General features: G+C 38.9%; 2 protein-coding genes across 4 annotated transcripts in view; one reads left to right on the forward strand and one right to left on the reverse strand.

Annotated features, from left to right (window-relative positions):
- Positions 1–18,457, forward strand: part of TLK1 (tousled like kinase 1) — a 181,767-nt gene that overhangs the window by 18,805 nt on the left and 144,505 nt on the right. The gene's annotated exons all lie outside the window — the stretch shown is intronic.
- On the reverse strand, positions 3,958–4,622 carry LOC133258789 (U6 snRNA-associated Sm-like protein LSm6). Its single transcript, XM_061435513.1, has one exon. The coding sequence runs from the start codon at positions 4,548–4,550 to the stop codon at positions 4,308–4,310; it is 243 nt and encodes an 80-aa protein (XP_061291497.1). The 5' UTR covers positions 4,551–4,622; the 3' UTR covers positions 3,958–4,307.

Below are 18,457 nucleotides of genomic sequence, written 5' to 3' on the forward strand. Positions count from 1 at the left end.
CCATAAAATTGGTGTCATCTGCATATCTGAGGTTATTGATATTTCTTCCGGCAATCTTTGATTTCAGCTTGTGCTTCTTCCAGCCCCGTGTTTTTCATGATGTACTCTGCATATTAGTTAAATAAGCAGTGACAATATACAGCCTTGACGTATTTGTCCTTTTCCTATTTGGAACCAGTCTGTTGTTCCATGTCCAGTTCTAACTGTTGCTTCTTGACCTGCATACAGATTTCTTAAGAGTAAGGTCAGGTGGTCTGGTATTCCCATCTCTTTCAGAATTTTCCACAGTTTATTGTGATCCACATAGTCAGTGATTTTGGCATAGTCAATAAAGCAGAAATAGATGTTTTTCTGGAACTCTCTTGCTTTTTCCATGATCCAGCGGATGTTGACAATTTGATCTCTGGTTCCTCTGCCTTTTCTAAAACCAGCTTGAACATCAGGAAGTTCACAGTTCACGTATTGCTGAAGCCTGGCTTGGAGAATTTTGAGCATTACTTTGCTAGTGTGTGAGATGAGTGCAAGTGTGTTGTAGTTTGAGCATTCTTTGGCATTGCCTTTCTTTGGGGTTGGAATGAAAACTGACCTTTTCCAGTCCTGTGGCCACCGCTGAGTTTTCCAAATTTGCTGCCATATTGAGTGCAGCACTTAACAGCATCATCTTTCAGGATTGAAATAGCTCAACTGGAATTCCATCACCTCCACTAGCTTTGTTTGTAGTGATGCTTCCTAAGGCCCACCTGACTTCACATTCCAGGATGTCTGGCTCTAGGTGAGTGTTCACACCATCATGATTATCTAGGTGGTGAAGATCTTTTTTGTACTGTTCTTCTGTGTATTCTTTCCACCTCTTCTTAATCTGTTCTGCTTCTGTTAGGTCCATACCATTTCTGTCCTTTATTGAGCCCATCTTTGCATGAAATGTTCCAAGGGAACTTTCTTGAAGAGATCTCTAGTCTTCTCATTGTATTGTTTTCCTCTATTTCTTTGCGCTGATCACTGAGGAAGGCTTTCTAATCTCTTCTTGCTGTCCTTTGGAACTTGGCATTCAAATGGGTTTATCTTTCCTTTTCTCCTTTGTTTTTTGCATCTCTTTCTTTTCACAGCTATTTGTAAGGCCTCCTCAGAGAGCCATTTCACTTTTTTGCATTTCTTTTTCTTTGGGATGGTCTTGCTCCCTGTCTCCTGTACAATGTCACGAACCTCCGTCCATTGTTCATCAAGCACTCTATCAGATCTAGTCCCTTAAATCTATTTGTCACTTCCACTGTATAATTGTTAGGGATTTGATTTAGGTCATACCTGAATGGTCTAGTCGTTTTCCCCATTTTCTTCAATTTGTCTGAATGTGGCAATAAGGAGTTATGATCTGAGCCACAGTCAGCTCCGGTCTTGTTTTTGCTGACTGTATAGAGCTTCTCCATCTTTGGCTGCAAAGAATATATAATCAGTCTGATTTCAATGTTGACTATCTGGTGATGTCCACATGTAGAGTCTTCTCTTGTGTTGTTGGAAGAGGGTGTTTGCTATGACCAGTGTGTTCTCTTGGCAAAACTCTATTAGCCTTTGCCCTGCTTCATTCCGTCTGCAGAGCCAAATTTCCTGTTACTCCAGGTGTTTCTTGACTTCCTACTTTTGCAATCCAGTCCCCTATATTGAAAAGGACATCCTTTTTGAGTGTTAGTTCTAGAAGGTCTTGTAGGTCTTCATAGAACCGTTCAACTTCAGCTTCTTCAGCATTACTGGTTGGGGCATAGACTTGGATTACTATGATATTGAATGGTTTGCCTTGGAAATGAACAGAGATCATTCTGTCATTTTTGAGATTGCATCCAGGTACTGCATTTTGGACTCAGTTTTATTAACTATGATGGCTACTCCATTTCTTCTAAGGGATTCTTGCCCACAGTAGTAGATGTAAACTCCAGAATAAATTGTTACAATTACTTTATGTAATTTAAAGTCTTTTTTAAAGAAACTGAGATAAGAAAACATATTTATAGTTTTTGTACTAACCTTATTATATCTGGTTCTCTGTTTCCTCATGTAGATTTGATTTATAACATATGATGTTATTTCCTTACTTCAGTAATTTTTTTCCAACTGTCCTTGTGCGTTATTGTCAGATATATTGCATATTCTGTATGTTATATCTCACCATGCATTTGCATTTATGTTGTATGTGTAGTTGCTTTTATTTAATTTATTTATTTATTGTGCAGTTGCTTTTGAAATTAGGTGAGAGAAGAAATATGCAGTTATGTTCTCTTTATTAGCATACATGTTTTCTCATTTGCTTATTTTTTATAATTCCTTATTTTTCATTGATATTCTGTATTTGACGAGTCCTTATAGTAATACCTTCCTTTAATTATTTAAACTTCAGCTTCTTCAGTGTTACTGGTTAGGGCAAAGGCTTGGATTACCGTGATATTGAATGGTTTGCCTTGGAAGCGAACAGAGATCATTCTGTTGTTTTTGAGATTGCATCCAAGTACTGCATTTTGGACTCTCTTGTTGACCATGATGGCCACTCCATTTCTTCTAAGGGGTTCCTGCCCACAGTAGTAGATATAATGGTCATCTGAGTTAAATTCACCCATTCCAGTCCATTTGAGTTTGCTGATTCCTAGAATGTCGATGTTCAATCTTGCCATTTCCTGTTTGTCCACTTCCAATTTGCCTTGATTCATGGATCTAACATTCCAGCTTCCTATGCAATATTGGTCTTTACAGCATTAGACCTTGCTTCTGTCACCAGTCACATCCACAACTGGGTATTGTTTTTGCTTTGGCTCCGTCCCTTCATTCTTTCTGGAGTTATTTCTGTACTGATCTCCAGTAGCATATTGGGTACCTACCGACCTGGGGAGTTCCTCTTTCAGTATCATATCATTTTGCCTTTTCATACTGTTCATGGGGTTCTCAAGGCAAGAATACTGAAGTGGTTTGCCATTCCCTTCTCCAGTGGACCACGTCTAGTCAGGACTATGGTTTTTCCAGTGGTCGTGTATGGATGTGAGAGTTGGACTGTGAAGAAAGCTGAGTGCCGAAGAATTGATCCTTTTGAACTCTGGTGTTGGAGAAGACTCTTGAGAGTCCCTTGGACTGCAAGGAGATCCAACCAGTCCATTCTAAAGGAGATCAGTCCTGGATGTTCATTGGAAGGACTGATGGTAAAGCTGAAACTCCAATACTTTGGTCACCTCATGCTAAGAGTTGACTCATTGGAAAAGACTCTGATGCTGGGAGGGATTGGGGGCAGGAGGAGAAGGGGACGACAGAGGATGAGATGGCTGGATGGCATCACCGACTCAATGGACATAAGTTTTAGTGAACTCCGGGAGCTGGTGATGGACAGGGAGGCCTGGCGTGCTGCAATTCATGGAGTCGCAGAGAGTCGGACACGACTGAGCGACTGAACTGAACTGAATTATTTAAACATGATTTTCTTTAGTTCTTTGAATATATTTATAATAGCTGCTTTGAACTCTTTGTCTGATGAATCCAACATCTGGACCCTCTCAAAGTCATGTGCAGTCTACCAGCGATGACTGGTTTTCACCTTGTTCTCTTTGCCTCTTTCCCTGATCTCCACATAAACTTTTGGCTGGTCTGCCTCTATAGCTGTCATACCTAGCTGTCAGCCTCCACTAACTGCTAACTGATTGCTCTGTTGTTTTCACCAATATCCCAGGGCATGATCGCAGTAAGTCAGATCTCTATAGACGCTAACAAGTTTGCTAAATTGCCAGCCTTTGAGACTTGGGCTTATTACCCTGAGGAATCTTCCTGCGTTTTTCTTTGTCTAGTTCCCTCCGTTAAACTTTTAGCTGGTTTGCAGTTTTGCATGTTACTACTGTCATGGAACTACCAGCTTTCTTTTAGTTATTCACTCCCAAGATCTCCATAGTTTTGGACGTTGCCCTTTATTTATTTTTTTTGCCGTCTCTACAGTGTTTTATTAGCCTCACGCCCATCATTTCAGTCAGTCCCACAGACCAAGCAGTCAGATCCAATGGTGTTGCTTGAAAACTTCCGTGTAGGGAGAAAAAAATTTTCTTTCCACTTTAAAAAAAAAATCTTTTTGCTTTCTGCACACTGACATAGAGGTAAAAGAAAATGACTGCAACTTAAATATGAAAGAACTCTTTACAATTAAATCCACAAGTTTACACATGTATCTCAATCACGTGTCAGTGAAAAATCACCAACTATTTCAAAACAGGAAAAATTATATGACAGAAGAAACAAAAAACTTGATAAAAAATATATCTCGGTATGAAAAGTACTGTGTCTTGGTGTCTTCACATCCTCCTCTTCTGTGTACTTATATACAACACATTGTTTCCTTGGATAAATGCATCCCCGTACGTATTCTTCAGCTGTCCATTTACATACTCCTCTGTCTGCTCCAAGGCTATATTCATGTAGCCATCCAGGCAAGCCAGGACCCCTCGATAATCCACTCCCGAATTTAGCTTCACCACAGCTGGTCGCCCAATGATCTGCTTCAGGAAGTCACTGGGCGTTTGCTTCCACAGACTCATTGTAGCAATCCTGATCAGAAACCTCGCGGCCAGGATCCGAACCCTTACTCCGGTCACCCCACAAGCCCAGCCTCCGCCCGGACGTTGCCCTTTAAAATGAATTTTCCCACAGTCTGTTCCAAGTAAAGTAATTCCATTAGGTGGAGGACAGAGCTTTCTGTTCTTAACTGTCTACCTTTTCCCCTGGGAGGACCCTCTACCTTGCCTTAGTGAAATTAGGGTCAGAGGCAAAGAGATCACTTCACTTTGAAGGGACACTGCTCTCAGAGTAGAGCACTTACTTTTAACTTGCCCCTTCTGGTAAAGAACCTCTGTTTTAGGAGTGCGATTGGGACTTAATACTTTTGGCTTACTACACTGGAAAAAGAGCTTTTCTGCCTTATACGTGGGCGCTGGTTGGGTGAAGGGACTCTTTTACTCTTCTTACGTGGGCCTGCCTGGCATAGCGTTTCTGCAGCATGGAGGTGGGGGAGTGGGGCAGGTGGGAGATGCCAGCAGCGTTCCCCTCCAAGGGTGAAATTCATTCCTAGGCTGGAATGTGGGAGCTCCTGCAGCACCTGTTTGGTGTAGAACATTGGAGTTATCCTGAGTTGTGGGGTGTAATTGGAAGTGGTTTATGGCTCATATGTCATGGATACTTGCTGTTCTCACCTCTGTTTAATGTTTTCTTGAATAAATGTTCTTTTTTTTATTTGCTATGCGTCCTTGAGACAATTTTCAGAGACATTAAATGGTTGACTTTAAAAATTTTCTTTCTACCAGTTTAGTTCAGTCAATTCAGTCACTCAGTCATGTCCGACTCTTAGCGACCCCATGGACCGCAGCACACCAGGCTTGCCTGTCCATCAACAACTCCCAGAACTTGTTCAAACTCATGTCCATCGAGTTGGTGATGCCTTCTAACCATCTTATCCTCTGTTGTTTCCTTCTCTCACCTTCAGTCTTTCCTAGCATCAGGGTCTTTTCCAGTGAGTCAGTTCTTCACATCAGGTGGCCAAAGTATTGGAGTTTCAGCTTCAGCATCAGTCCGTCCTTCCAATGAATATTCGGGACTGATTTCCTTTAGGATGGACTGGTTGGATTTCCTTGCAGTCCAAGGGCCTCTCAAGAGTCTTCTCCAACACCACAGTTCAAAAGCATCAATTCTTTGGCCCTCAGCTTTCTTTATGGTCCAACTCTCACATCTTATACATGACTACTGGAAAAACCATAGCTTTGACTAGACGGACTTTTGTTGCCAAAGTAATGTTTTACTAGAGAAATGGTCCACTTAGCTCATCATGCCACTATTCTTGAAGTCTCACTCTCCCATGTTATCTTTCAGCTTTTTTGTTATGCTTTTCATATTTAGGTCTGTAATCATTAGGAAGTTGATTTTTTTCTGTGTGGTGTTGGATTGAAATAGTTTTCATTTTCCTATGACTGTCCTGATATCCGAGCACAATTTACTGAAAAGAATTGTTCTTTCACACTGTTTTCCTTTTTTTGTAAGTCAAATGTCTATGCCCAGCAACAGGTCTGTGTCTAGGCTTTATATTCTATATTATGTTTGTCTTTTTTGTGTGTGTGCTGGTATCATGTTTTATTATTACTATAGTTTTATAATTAGGTTGATAGTCAATAAAATACTTTTGCTGCTTTTTGATAGGTGGAATTTTAAAGATATTTTTCCAACATTTCCATCTCAATTATTCAGTGAACTGCTAATCTAGAAAGTGATGTGAAGGGATTTTGCAGGTGTAATTAAAGTTACTAATCAACAGACCTTAAAATAGATCGTTTTGGATTATTTGGTTGGGTCCTGTATAATCAGACAAGCCCTTAAAAATAGAAGAGTCAGAAGCAAAGAAGACAGAAGAGGGAAGCAAAAGAGAAGGGGCAGAAGGAGAGATCAGAGGGATTTACTCAGAAGCATTGAATAGGACTTAACCTGCTGTTACTGCCTTTGAAAGGCGGTGATCATGGGTCAGGGAGTGTAGGCAGTCTCTAGAAACTGAGGTCAAACCCCACTTGAGGGGTAGCAGGGGAATGGGGCCTCTGTCCTGCATCTGCTTGGCACTGATTGTTGTCAACCTGGACCATCCTAAACAAACCTGGAAATATATTCTCTCCTAGAGTGTCTGGACAGGGACACAGCTTGGCTGATACCTTGATTCATTCTTGTGAAACTCGAAGGAGAGAACCAGCTGAGCTGTGATGTGCCAAGATATCTGACCCATAGAACTTGGAGATAATAAATGGGTGCTTTAAGCTGATAAGTGTATAGTTAACTTGTTAGGACAGCAGTGGACACTTTATTTTAGATTTTCTTCAAAATTGCTTTGGCTGTTTTTGGCTAAGTTAAAAAATCAAACACCCATCTGTTGGGACTTTCATTGAGATAACACTGAATATATTGATTATATCTTTACAATAATGAGTGTTACAAAAGGCAATGCCAGAGAATGTTCAGAGAATGCCAGAGAATGTTCAGAAGTTATGTATGCATAACTTCTATGCCAAGTACATCATGCGAAATGCCAGGCTGGATGAATAACAAGCTGGAATCAAGATTGTTGTGAGAAATATCAGCAATCTCAGATATGCAGATGATACCACTCTAATGGCAGAAAGTGAAGAGGAATTAAAGAGCCTCTTGATTGAAGGTGAAAGAGGAGAGTGAAAAAGCTAGTTTAAAACTCTGTTCAAAAAACTAAGATCATGGCATCCAGTCCCATCATTCATGGCAAATAGATGGGGGAAAATGTGGAAACAGTGTCAAGTTTTATTTTCTTGGGTGCCAAAATCACTGCAGATGTGACTGCAGCCATGAAATTAAAACAACACTTACTCCTTGGTGAAAAGCAATGACAAACCTAGATAGTGTATTAAAAAGCAGAGACCTCAATTTGACAGCCAAAGTTCGTATAGTCAAAGCTAGGGTTTTTCTAGTAGTCATGTACAGATATGAGCATTGGACCATAAAGAAGACTGAGCACTAAAGAATCGATGCTTTAGAATTGTGCTGGAGAAGACTCTTGAGAGTCACTTGGACAGCATGGAGATCAAACCAGTCAATCCTAAAGGAAATCAGTCCTGAGTATTGATTGGAAGGACTGATGCTAAAGCTCCTGTGCTTTGGCCACCTCGTGTGAAAAGCTGACTCATTCCACTTTGATGCTGGAAAAAGTGCAGGCAAGAGAAGTGGGTGGCAGAGGTTGAGATGGTTAGATAAGCATCACTGATTCAATGGACATGAGTTTGAGCAAACTCCAGGAGATAGTGAAGGACAGGGAAGCCTAGTGTGCTGCAGTCCATGGGGTTTCAAACAGTGGGACACAGGTTAGTGACTGAACAAAATAATTTATGCCTGTAGTGTATTCCTGCCATCTTAATAATGTTTTATAGTTTTCTCTGTAATAAACTTGCATAATTATTGTTGCATTTCTAGGTATTTTTACTTTTTGATGTTATTGTAAATAAGATACCTATTTTAGTTTTATTATTCTTTGTTTATTGATGATATGTGGAAATTCAGTTAATTTTTGCATTTGACTTGATAACGACCAACTTTGGTTATAATTCTGATAATTTATCTTAGCTAGATTTGTTTTCTATAAACATATGGCCTATGAATGATAATTTCATTTCATCTTTTCCAATCCTTATATGTATTTGTTTTTTACTGCCTTGTGGTGACTACGACTTCTAGTACGGTGTTGAATAGATTGGTTATTATGGGAATACTTGTATTGTTACTAATTTTAGAAGTAGGGGGGAGAATTTTTCAGTATTTCACAATTTATTATATGGGTATTTTGGATCTGCCCTTTTTCAGATCAAGGAAATTCCTTTCTATTACTAGTTACTAGTTTTTTGTTGTTGTTTGTTTAAATCACAAATGGATATTAAATTTTATCAGATGCTTTTTCTGCATCTTTTTGGACAATCTAATTTTTTTCCAGGTTTTTTTTTTTTTTAATGTGATGGATATTATTTTATTGCTCTTGAAGTGTTAAACCAACCTTGTTTTCCTGGACTAAACCCAATGTAGTTTTGAGCTCTTATTTTTCTACAAATTAATTTACTGATCTTTGTTTAGTATTTTTCACCTATGTTCATGAATGAGATAGGTCTATTACTTCTTACAGATTTGTTCTCTAGATTTTGGAACAGCTCATGGGAGCTGTATTTCCCAATTTGGGGCATTTTGATAACAGGTTGTGTCTTTCATGTGCTAAAAATAAATTTTACTGACTATAAGACACCTTATACTTTCCTACCTTGATTATCTGGAATATGTTACTCTGTTTTCTTGTGGCATAAACTATTGCCTTTGAAAATTAGATGTTGGCCTTCTGGGCTGAATTCTTAAGTGTACATGGTGCTCTTTCAGTAAGCAGTTTTATTTTTTTTAACTTTTAAGAAAGCTTTCTTGAATTGTGGTTTTTACTATTTATTCTGGTATGGTAGTGCTCTTTAAAGACTTGTTTTCTGAATGTTGGATCCCTGTTACCTCATTAAGTAGTTGGTTTGTCTTATCTTTTTAATCTCTTCATTTCTTTTGATTTCAGAAATGTTGCTCCTTTTTCTTATTTCCTTAAAGCATTATCTTTTTTCTTGGATTCATTCAGGCTTAATTTTCATTTCTGAAAACGTTAGGTTTTGTATCAAGGTAACATTGGCTTTATAAAAATGAGTTGGGAAGTACCTTTTCTTTTACCATTTTCTCAAGTAATTTATATAAGAAGGGTGTTAGAGCATCATTAAAATACTTGGTAGAATTCACTGAAGCATCCTAGACTTGGAATTTTCTCTGTGAAATTTTAAGTAGATGGCTTCAGTTTCTATAATGTCGTAATGCTCTTTAGAATTTTAATTTTCACATCAGTTTTGGTAAATTGTGTCTTCTAGGAATCCCTTCATTTTATGTAAAATTTCAAATGTGTCTGCATAAAATTGTAAATAATACTCTCGTGATCTTTCTTTGTCTAGAGTCTATTGTGATGTCCTCTTTTTCATTCCAGATGGTCACTGTCTGTGTCTTGTCTGTCTTCTTGATCCATCTTACCAGTTTATGCCTTTACGTGGAACCGTCTTTTAGTTTGTTCACTGGGCTATGGTTTATTCAGAAGTATCTTGCTTAATCTTTAAACATGAGGTATTTCTAAATGTTTTTTTCTTACTAATTTCTATCAACTCCATCATAGTAAGAAGTAAATCTATAAGATTTCAATTTTTAAAAATTTGAGACTTAACTTTATGGCAGACATATAGTCTGTCTTGGTAAATATTCCTTATATAGGGCTAAGATTTTTTTTTTTATTGGCTGTGGTTACTAGATGCCATGTAATATGTGTATCAGTTATATCCAGTTTGTTGCTTTTTAAAATGGTTATCATTACTTTTTGAATTTGCTCTTATTCAGAGAAAAGTTTGTTAAAATGTCCAGAAAACAATTGTAGCTTTGTCTGTTTCTCTGTATAGTTTCTGTCATTTGCTTTATATATTTCAAATATGTTACATAGGTGCTTAGAAATTAAGCATTTTTGTTTCTACCTGCTAAAACAAACCTTTTATTAACAGGAAATGTCTGATAACAATAATAATGCATATTTCCTAATAGAGTACTTTATTAAGGGGTTTCCCTGGTGGGTCAGTGGTAACAAATCCGCCTGCCAATGCAAGAGACATGGGTTCGATCCCTGGGTTGGTAAGATCCACTGGAGAAGGAAATGGGAACCCAGTCCAGTATTCTTGCCTAGGAAATCCTATGGCTAGAGGAACCTGCTGTGCTACAGTCCATGGAGTCACAAAAAAGTCGTATATGACTTGGCGACTAAACAACAGTCTAGTGTTGTGACAGATAATGTTAGCTTCAGGTCTTAAATGTTTGCATGGTATGCCTTTTTCTATCCTATTATTTGCGACTTTTGGTTATAGAAATTGTAAGTCTCTTGTAAGTAGCATAAGTTCTTTTTAAAAAATGGGCTTGACCATGTTTATGTTTTAATTGGAACATTTAGTAAGTTTACATTCATTATACTTACTGATATACTTGAGTTTAAATAGATATTTCTAATAAGTGATTTCTAGTTATACTGTTTCTTTGAACTTTCTTTCATTCTCCTTTTCTGCCTTTGGATGATGATGATGATGATGATGATGATGATGATGAATATTTTGTCACTGTGAGGTATTACTTCCTTGACCAAGGATCAGAGTCAAGCTCCATGCATTGGGAGGGCAAAGTTATCTTCCACAATTGGCTTAATAATATCCTAATCTGTTTTTCTTTGTTTGTTTATTGGTTGGCTGATTCTTGGTGGTTTTATGTATTTAAGTGGTTGTCCTAGAAATTGAAAATGCTTTCTTGATTTGTTAAAGTATTATATGTCTCAGTACATTTTCTTCTTCATCAGCATAGCAACTTCAGAAGATATTAACTGTGCCCTTCCCTCTCGTGGACTATATGCTGTTTACCGCTCTGTAGTTTAATTCCATGTACGCTTTTGAGCACCCAAAAGATATTAGTGTTTTATATAGTTACGTTGAGTTTTTATTTTCTTTGTGTTTACTTTTTTTTTTTTTTAGCTGAATTGATTTTCTGTTTTCCTAAAGAATACTCTTATAATTTTGGAGTCTGTCTGGTGAGGAATTGTTTGGGATTGCTTCTCTGATAATGTCTTTTTTCCATGTTGATTCTTGAAAGTGTTTTTGTTTGTTGTTTTTTTGGCTGGACATGGGGAATCTAGGTAGGGAGTTAGTTGGTTTGGCCAAAAAGTTTGTTTGGTGTTTGCTGTACGATGGTTCTAGTAGCAATTTTGTTAGATTGTGTTGTAACAGCTGTCCTATCAGTGCTCATTTTTTTAAAAAGCCTTATCATAATTGGTGAATTTTTGTATAACCTTTTTAGTATTGAAGATGGAAGAAAGACAACATTTTTGGCATGTTGTGCTTTATATTTAAAGAAAAGTGAAAATGCAACACTGAAAAAAAGATTTATGTAGTGTGTGGAGAAGGTGCTATGACTGATGGAGCACATCAAAAGTGGTTTGCAAACTTTTGTGCTAGAGATTTCTTGCTTGATGATGCTCCTCCATTGAGTAGACCAGTTGAAGTTGATAGTGATCAAATTGGGACATTAATTGAGAACAGTCAACGTTATACCATGCTGGAATAGCCAACAGACTCAAAACATTCAAATCAACCAACCATTGAAAATCATTTGCACCAGCTTGGTTATGTTAATCCCTTTGATGTTTGGGTTCCACATAAGTTAAGGGGGTGGAGGAACGGGAACCTCCTTGACCATATTTGTGCTTATGATTCTCAACTTAAACATAACGAAAATGTTCTGGTTTTAAAACAAATTGTGACAGATGCTGAAAGTGTAAGCTGTACAAAAATGTGGAATGGAAGAGATCGTGGGGCAAGCAAAATGAATCTCCACCAACCACAGTGAAGACTGGTCTTGAACGTGGTGTTGTGTATGTGGTAGGATTGGAAGGGAGGACTCTGTTATGAGCTCCTTCAGGAAAACCAAATGTTTAATTCCAACAAGTACTGCTCCCAATTAGGCAAACTGAAAGCAGCACTCAACAGAAAGTGTCTGGAATTAGTCAACAGAAAATGCATAACCTTCTATCAGAGTAACACAAGATGAGGAGCAGACAAAATCTGTTACAGGCTGACTGAGAAGTTCTGATTCATCCACCATATTTACCAGATATTGCACCTATGGATGTTCATTTATTTTGGTCTTTATAGAATTTTCTTAATGGAAGATTGTAAAAGGCACATGAAACAGTTCTTTGCTCAAAAGATAAAAAGTTTTGGGAAGATGAATTATTAAGTTGCCTCAAAAATGGCAGAAGGTAGCAGAACAAAACAGTGAATGTTGTTAAATATGTTGTTCAATAAAGTTCTTGGTGAAAGTGAAAAATATGTCTTTTATTTTTACTTAAAAACCTAAAGGAGCTTTTTGGCTACCTCAATATTTTCATTTAGCACGTTGAGTGTTACACCATTGAGACCTGGTTTCCATTGTTTGTGTTCAGAGATCAACTGTCAGTCCTGTTGTTGCTGCTTTGATGGAATCCTGCTTGTAGTGTCTTTGCCCCTCAGGTTTTGGGGGGTTTATCACTGCAGATGGTGACTGCAGCCATGAGAGTAAAAGATGCTTACTCCTTGGAAGGAAAGTTATGACCAACCTAGATAGCATATTCAAAAGCAGAGACATTACTTTGCCAACAAAGGTCCGTCTAGTCAAGGCTATGGTTTTTCCAGTGGTCATGTATGGATGTGAGAGTTGGACTGTGAAGAAGGCTGAGCGCCGAAGAATTGATGCTTTTGAACTGTGGTGTTGGAGAAGACTCTTGAGAGTCCCTTGGACTGCAAGGAGATCCAACCAGTCCATTCTGAAGGAGATCAGTCCTGGATGTTCATTGGAAGGACTGATGGTAAAACTGAAACTCCAATATTTTGATCACCTCATGCTAAGAGTTGACTCATTGGAAAAGACTCTGATTGGGGGCAGGAGGAGAAGGGGACGACAGAGGATGAGATGGCTGGATGGCATCACTGACTCAATGGACGTGAGTCTGAGTGAACTCCAGGAGTTGGTGATGGATAGGGAGGCCTGGCGTGCTGCGATTCATGGGGTTGCAAAGAGTCGAACACGACTGAGTGACTGATCTGATCTGATCTGATTTTTGGTTTTCAAGCAGTTTTACTGGGATATATCTAGGTACACTCTCCCTTGTTCTCCTTGGTGTTTGTATGACTTCTTAGGTCTGTGACTTGGGACTGCACTATCATTGCCACTAGCCATGTGTGGCTGTTTATTTAATTATCATTAGTTGAACTGATTATCAGTAGTTAAACATTAACTATTAGTTAAAAATCCATTTATTCACATTTCAGGTTCTCAGTAGCCACATGCGGTTATTGGCTGCCTTATTGGCAGGTGGATGACATATCCATCGTTGCTGAAAGTTTTCTTGAACAGCACTGTTGAGGGGCTTTCTAAAGTTTTGTAAAATTCTCATCCCATATCACTTCCCATAGTGTTCCTGTCCTGTTGTCTTCTCTTCTTTTGGGACTCCAGTTTACATGTGTTAGACCTTCTTATCTTGCATTCTCTGTTTCTTATGCCCTTTCCTGTATTTTCATCATCATATTCTTGTGTGTGTTTTTAAAATTGTATTTCTGAGCTATTTCCTAGTTCATTAATTCTCTAAAGCTATATCTAATATGCATCAAGCTTGTCAACTGAGTTGGTTTAGGTTCTTTTGCTTGTTAGTTCTAGAAGCCAGTTTGGTTTTCTTTCTAGTTTCAGGCTCTCTGCCAGAGTTCTCAGTCTTACTCTTCAGCACAGTTATTTAAAACTCTGTGTCTGATAACTTAATTATCTAGATCCCTTTGGGTCATGCTTCATTTGCTTTTCAGTTATGTTATTTTTTTGGGTTTCTCTCTCTTTTTTTTAAATTGGGAACTATAGAACTATTTTGGGGCCTTTTAATAGAATGATAGCAATCTTCTGTGACAGAGAATTTATAAGTCATTTAATTTTGGCAAAAATATAGGGGCATTATAAATCTCAGGTTTCTTGATCTACTTTTAAGGATTAAGATTAGAAGCTGAACTTCATTTAATCCCAGTCATTCTTGCTCCAAGATTGGGATACCAGTTCAAAGTTTGGAGGTGGCTCTGCATTTCATTTTTTCTCTGGCTAGCTCAGTGATAGGACTTTCCTGATGGCTCAGTGGTAAAGAATCTGCCTGACTGTGCAGAAGATGTGAGTTTGATCCCGGGGTCAGAAAAATCTCCTGGAGAAGAAACAGCAACCCACTCCACTGTTCTTGCCTGGGAAACCCCAGGGACAGAGGAGCCTGGTAAGGCTGCAGTCCATGGAGTCACAAAGAGTTGGACACGACTTAGTGACTAAACAACAACAAGCTCAATGATGCTGGCAAAGTTTTGTTTAGATTCTCAGCATCTAAGTCACTAATTTTGGAATCAACAGATGCCTCCAGAGGCAGGAAAGCCTATATACCAAACCTCTCTGGAATGTCGTTTCCTGAATTTTGGACTGATGTTCTTTACTGCCTTATGTCTATAAGCAGACTTTTCTTTTTAAAATTTAGTCCAGTTTTTCAGGTTTCCTCAGTCAGAAGATTGGTGTGATGTACCTAATCATGACTAGAAACAGAAAGTTCTCTTTTTCTATAATTTTTTAAGTTTAATGTTTATTACAGTGTACTTGATTTACAGTGTTGTGTTAGTTTCTGCTGTAAAATGAAGTGAATTAGTTATATCCACTCTTCTAGATTTTAGTCCTGTGTTGGTCATTACAGAGTTTTGAGTAGAGACTTCCTGTGCTATATGGTAGGTTATTATTAGTTATCTGTTTTATTGTGGTTTAGAAGGTAAAGAGTTTGCCTGCAGTGTGGGTACCCAGCTTCGATCCCTGTGTTGGGAAGATCCCCTGGAGAAGGAAATGGCAGCCCACTCCAGTATTCTTGCCTGGAGAATCCCATGGACGAAGGAGCCTAGCAGGCTATAGTCCATGGGGTTGCAAAGAGTCAGATGTGACTGAGCGACTTCACTTTGACTTTTCTTTTTTTGTGTATAGTGGTGTGTATATGTCAGTCCAATCTCCCAGTGTATCCTTCTTACCGCTCTTTTCACCCTTGAACGGTTCTATGAAGACCTACAAGACCTTTTAGAACTAACACCCAAAAAAGATGTCCTTTTCATTATAGGGGACTGGAATGCAAAAGTAGGAAGTCAAGAAACACCTGGAGTAACAGGCAAATTTGGCCTTGGAGTACAGAATGAAGCAGGGCAAAGACTAATAGAGTTTTGCCAAGAAAATGCACTGGTCATAGCAAACACCCTCTTCCAACAACACAAGAGAAGACTCTACACATGGACATCACCAGATGGTCAACACCGAAATCAGATTGATTATATTCTTTGCAGCCAAAGAAGGAGAAGCTCTATACAGTCAGCAAAAACAAGACCAGGAGCGGACTGTGGCTCAGACCGTGAACTGCTTATTGCCAAATTCAGACTTAAACTGAAGAAAGTAGGGAAAACGACTAGACCATTCAGGTATGACCTAAATCAAATCCCTTATGATTATACAGTAGAAGTGAGAAATAGATTTAAGGGCCTAGATCTGATAGGCAGAGTGCCTGATGAACTATGGACTGAGGTTCGTGACACTGCACAGGAGACAGGGATCAAGACCATCCCCATGGAAAAGAAATGCAAAAAAGCAAAATGGCTGTCTGGGGAAGCCTTACAAATAGCTGTGAAAAGAAGAGAAGCGAAAAGCAAAGGAGAAAAGGAAAGATATAAGCATCTGAATGCAGAATTCCAAAGAATAGCAAGAAGAGATAAGAAAGCTTTCCTCAGCAATCAATGCAAGGAAATAGAGGAAAACAACAGAATGGGAAAGACTAGAGATCTCTTCAAGAAAATTATGATACCAAGGGAACATTTCATGCAAAGATGGGCTCGATAAAGGACAGAAATGGTATGGATCCAGCAGAAGCAGAAGAGATTAAGAAGAGGTGGCAAGAATACACAGAAGAACTGTACAAAAAGATCTTCATGACCCAGATAATCACGATGGTGTGATTACTGACCTAGAGCCAGACATCCTGGAATGTGAAGTCAGGTGGGCCTTAGGAAGCATCACTACGAACAAAGCTAGTGGAGGTGATGGAATTCCAGTTGAGCTATTTCAAATCCTATAAGATGATGCTATTAAGTGCTGCACTCAATATGCCAGCAAATCTGGAAAACTCAGCAGTGGCCACAGGACTGGAAAAGGTCAGTTTTCATTCCGATCCCAAAGAAAGGCAATGCCAAAGAATGCTCAAACTACCACACAATTGCATTCATCTCACATGCTAGGAAAGTAATGCTCAAAATTCTCCATGCCAGGCTTCAGCAATATGTGAACCGTGAACTTCCTGATGTTCAAGCTGGTTTTAGAAAAGGCAGAGGAACCAGAGATCAAGTTGCCAACATCCGCTGGATCATGGAAAAAGCAGGGGAGTTCCAGAAAAACATCTATTTCTGCTTTATTGACTATGCCAAAGCCTTTGACTGTGTGGATCACAATAAACTGTGGAAAATTCTGAAAGACATGGGAATACCAGGCCACCTGACCTGCCTCTTGAGAAATCTGTATGCAGGTCAGGAAGCAACAGTTAGAACTGGACACGGAACAACAGACTGGTTCCAAATAGGGAAAGGAGTACGTCAAGGCTGTATATTGTCACCCTGCTTATTTAACTTCTATGCAGAGTACATCATGAGAAATGCTGGACTGGAAGAAACACAAGCTGGAATCAAGATTGCTGGGAAAAATATCAACAACCTCAGATATGCAGATGACACCACCCTTATGGCAGAAAGTGAAGCAGAAATAAAAAGCTTCTTGATGAAAGTGAAAGAGGAGAGTGAAAAAGTTGGGTTAAAGCTCAACATTTAGAAAACGAAGATCACGGCATCTGGTCCCATCACTTCATGGGAAATAGATGGGGAGACAGTGGAAACAGTGTCAGACTATTTTTTTAGGCTCCAAAATCACTGCAGATGGTGACTGCAGCCATGAAATTAAAAGACGCTTACTCCTTGGAAGGAAAGTTATGACCAACCTAGATAGCATATTCAAAAGCAGAGACGTTACTTTGCCAACAGAGGTCCATCTAGTCAAGGCTATGGTTTTTCCTGTGGTCATGTATGGATGTGAGAGTTGGACTGTGAAGAAGGCTGAGCGCTGAAGAATTGATGCTTTTGAACTGTGGTGTTGGAGAAGACTCTTGAGAGTCCCTTGGACTGCAAGGAGATCCAACCAGTCCATTCTGAAGATCACCCCTGGGATTTCTTTGGAAGGAATGATGCTAAAGCTGAAACTCCAGTACTTTGGTCACCTCATGCAAAGAGTTGACTAATTGGAAAAAACTCTGATGCTGGGAGGGATTGGGGGCAGGAGGAGAAGGGGACGACAGAGGATGATGGCCGGATGGCATCACTGACTCGATGGACGTGAGTCTGAGTGAACTCCAGGAGTTGGTGATGGACAAGGAGGCCTGGCGTGCTGTGATTCATGGGGTCGCAAAGAGTCGGACACGACTGAGCAACTGAACTGAACTGAGGGTAATTTAATGCCCAATGCTGTTTAATCCCAGAAACAGCCTGAGCCTTTGATAGCTTATGGTGAACGATGTCTTATTCATGATCTCCAAGAAAGAAGATTTAGCTTTGCAACCAGGCTTAATCACTCAGAACTTTTGTGTGTCAGAGTTCTATTAAAGTGAAGAAGGGACAGAGAAAGCTTCTGACATAGACATCCGAAGGGTGGAGAGTGCCCCGCTTGCTATCTTATCAAGGCCTTACTTTTACCAGACCCACTCCCACAACATATATCTTAAGATAACAAGATTAGTCAGAAAGTTATTGTTGAGAAGGAGAGACATGTCCTGCAATGCAAAATACATTGTTGTTATATAATCATTAGTACAGAGCTTACAGTAAAATATACCCTTGCGCAAGATGAGTTGTTTTGTTGTGTAATTATTAGCTCTGGGCTTAAAGTTAGTCCTAAAGATTGTTGTCATAACAACTCAATTTAACAAAATACTTTTTTTGTAACTAACAGAAAGCAGTGTAGAAAAAAATATTTGTCCCTTTCTCCTTCTTGAAGGCCCTGGACTCCTTATCAACCTAAGAATTAACTCTTTCACCTTCTTGGCCTTTGGAAAATTTTCAGACATTATAGTTACTGACTTAATTTGTTAATCATCAAAGAGTGATAATGAATGTACAGTTGAGTAAATGATATCTGGTACTACTATTTTCTTATTATTAGCAAGGAACAATATATTGATAAAATTCAAAAATAACAT

This window comes from Bos javanicus, chromosome 2, assembly GCF_032452875.1.
Source record: "Bos javanicus breed banteng chromosome 2, ARS-OSU_banteng_1.0, whole genome shotgun sequence".
Taxonomy (NCBI): domain Eukaryota; kingdom Metazoa; phylum Chordata; class Mammalia; order Artiodactyla; family Bovidae; genus Bos; species Bos javanicus.

Coding starts and splice junctions, on each gene's coding strand:
- LOC133258789 (XM_061435513.1), bottom strand. CDS start 4,550: ATGAGTCTGTGGAAGCAAACGCCCAGTGACTTCCTGAAGCAGATCATT.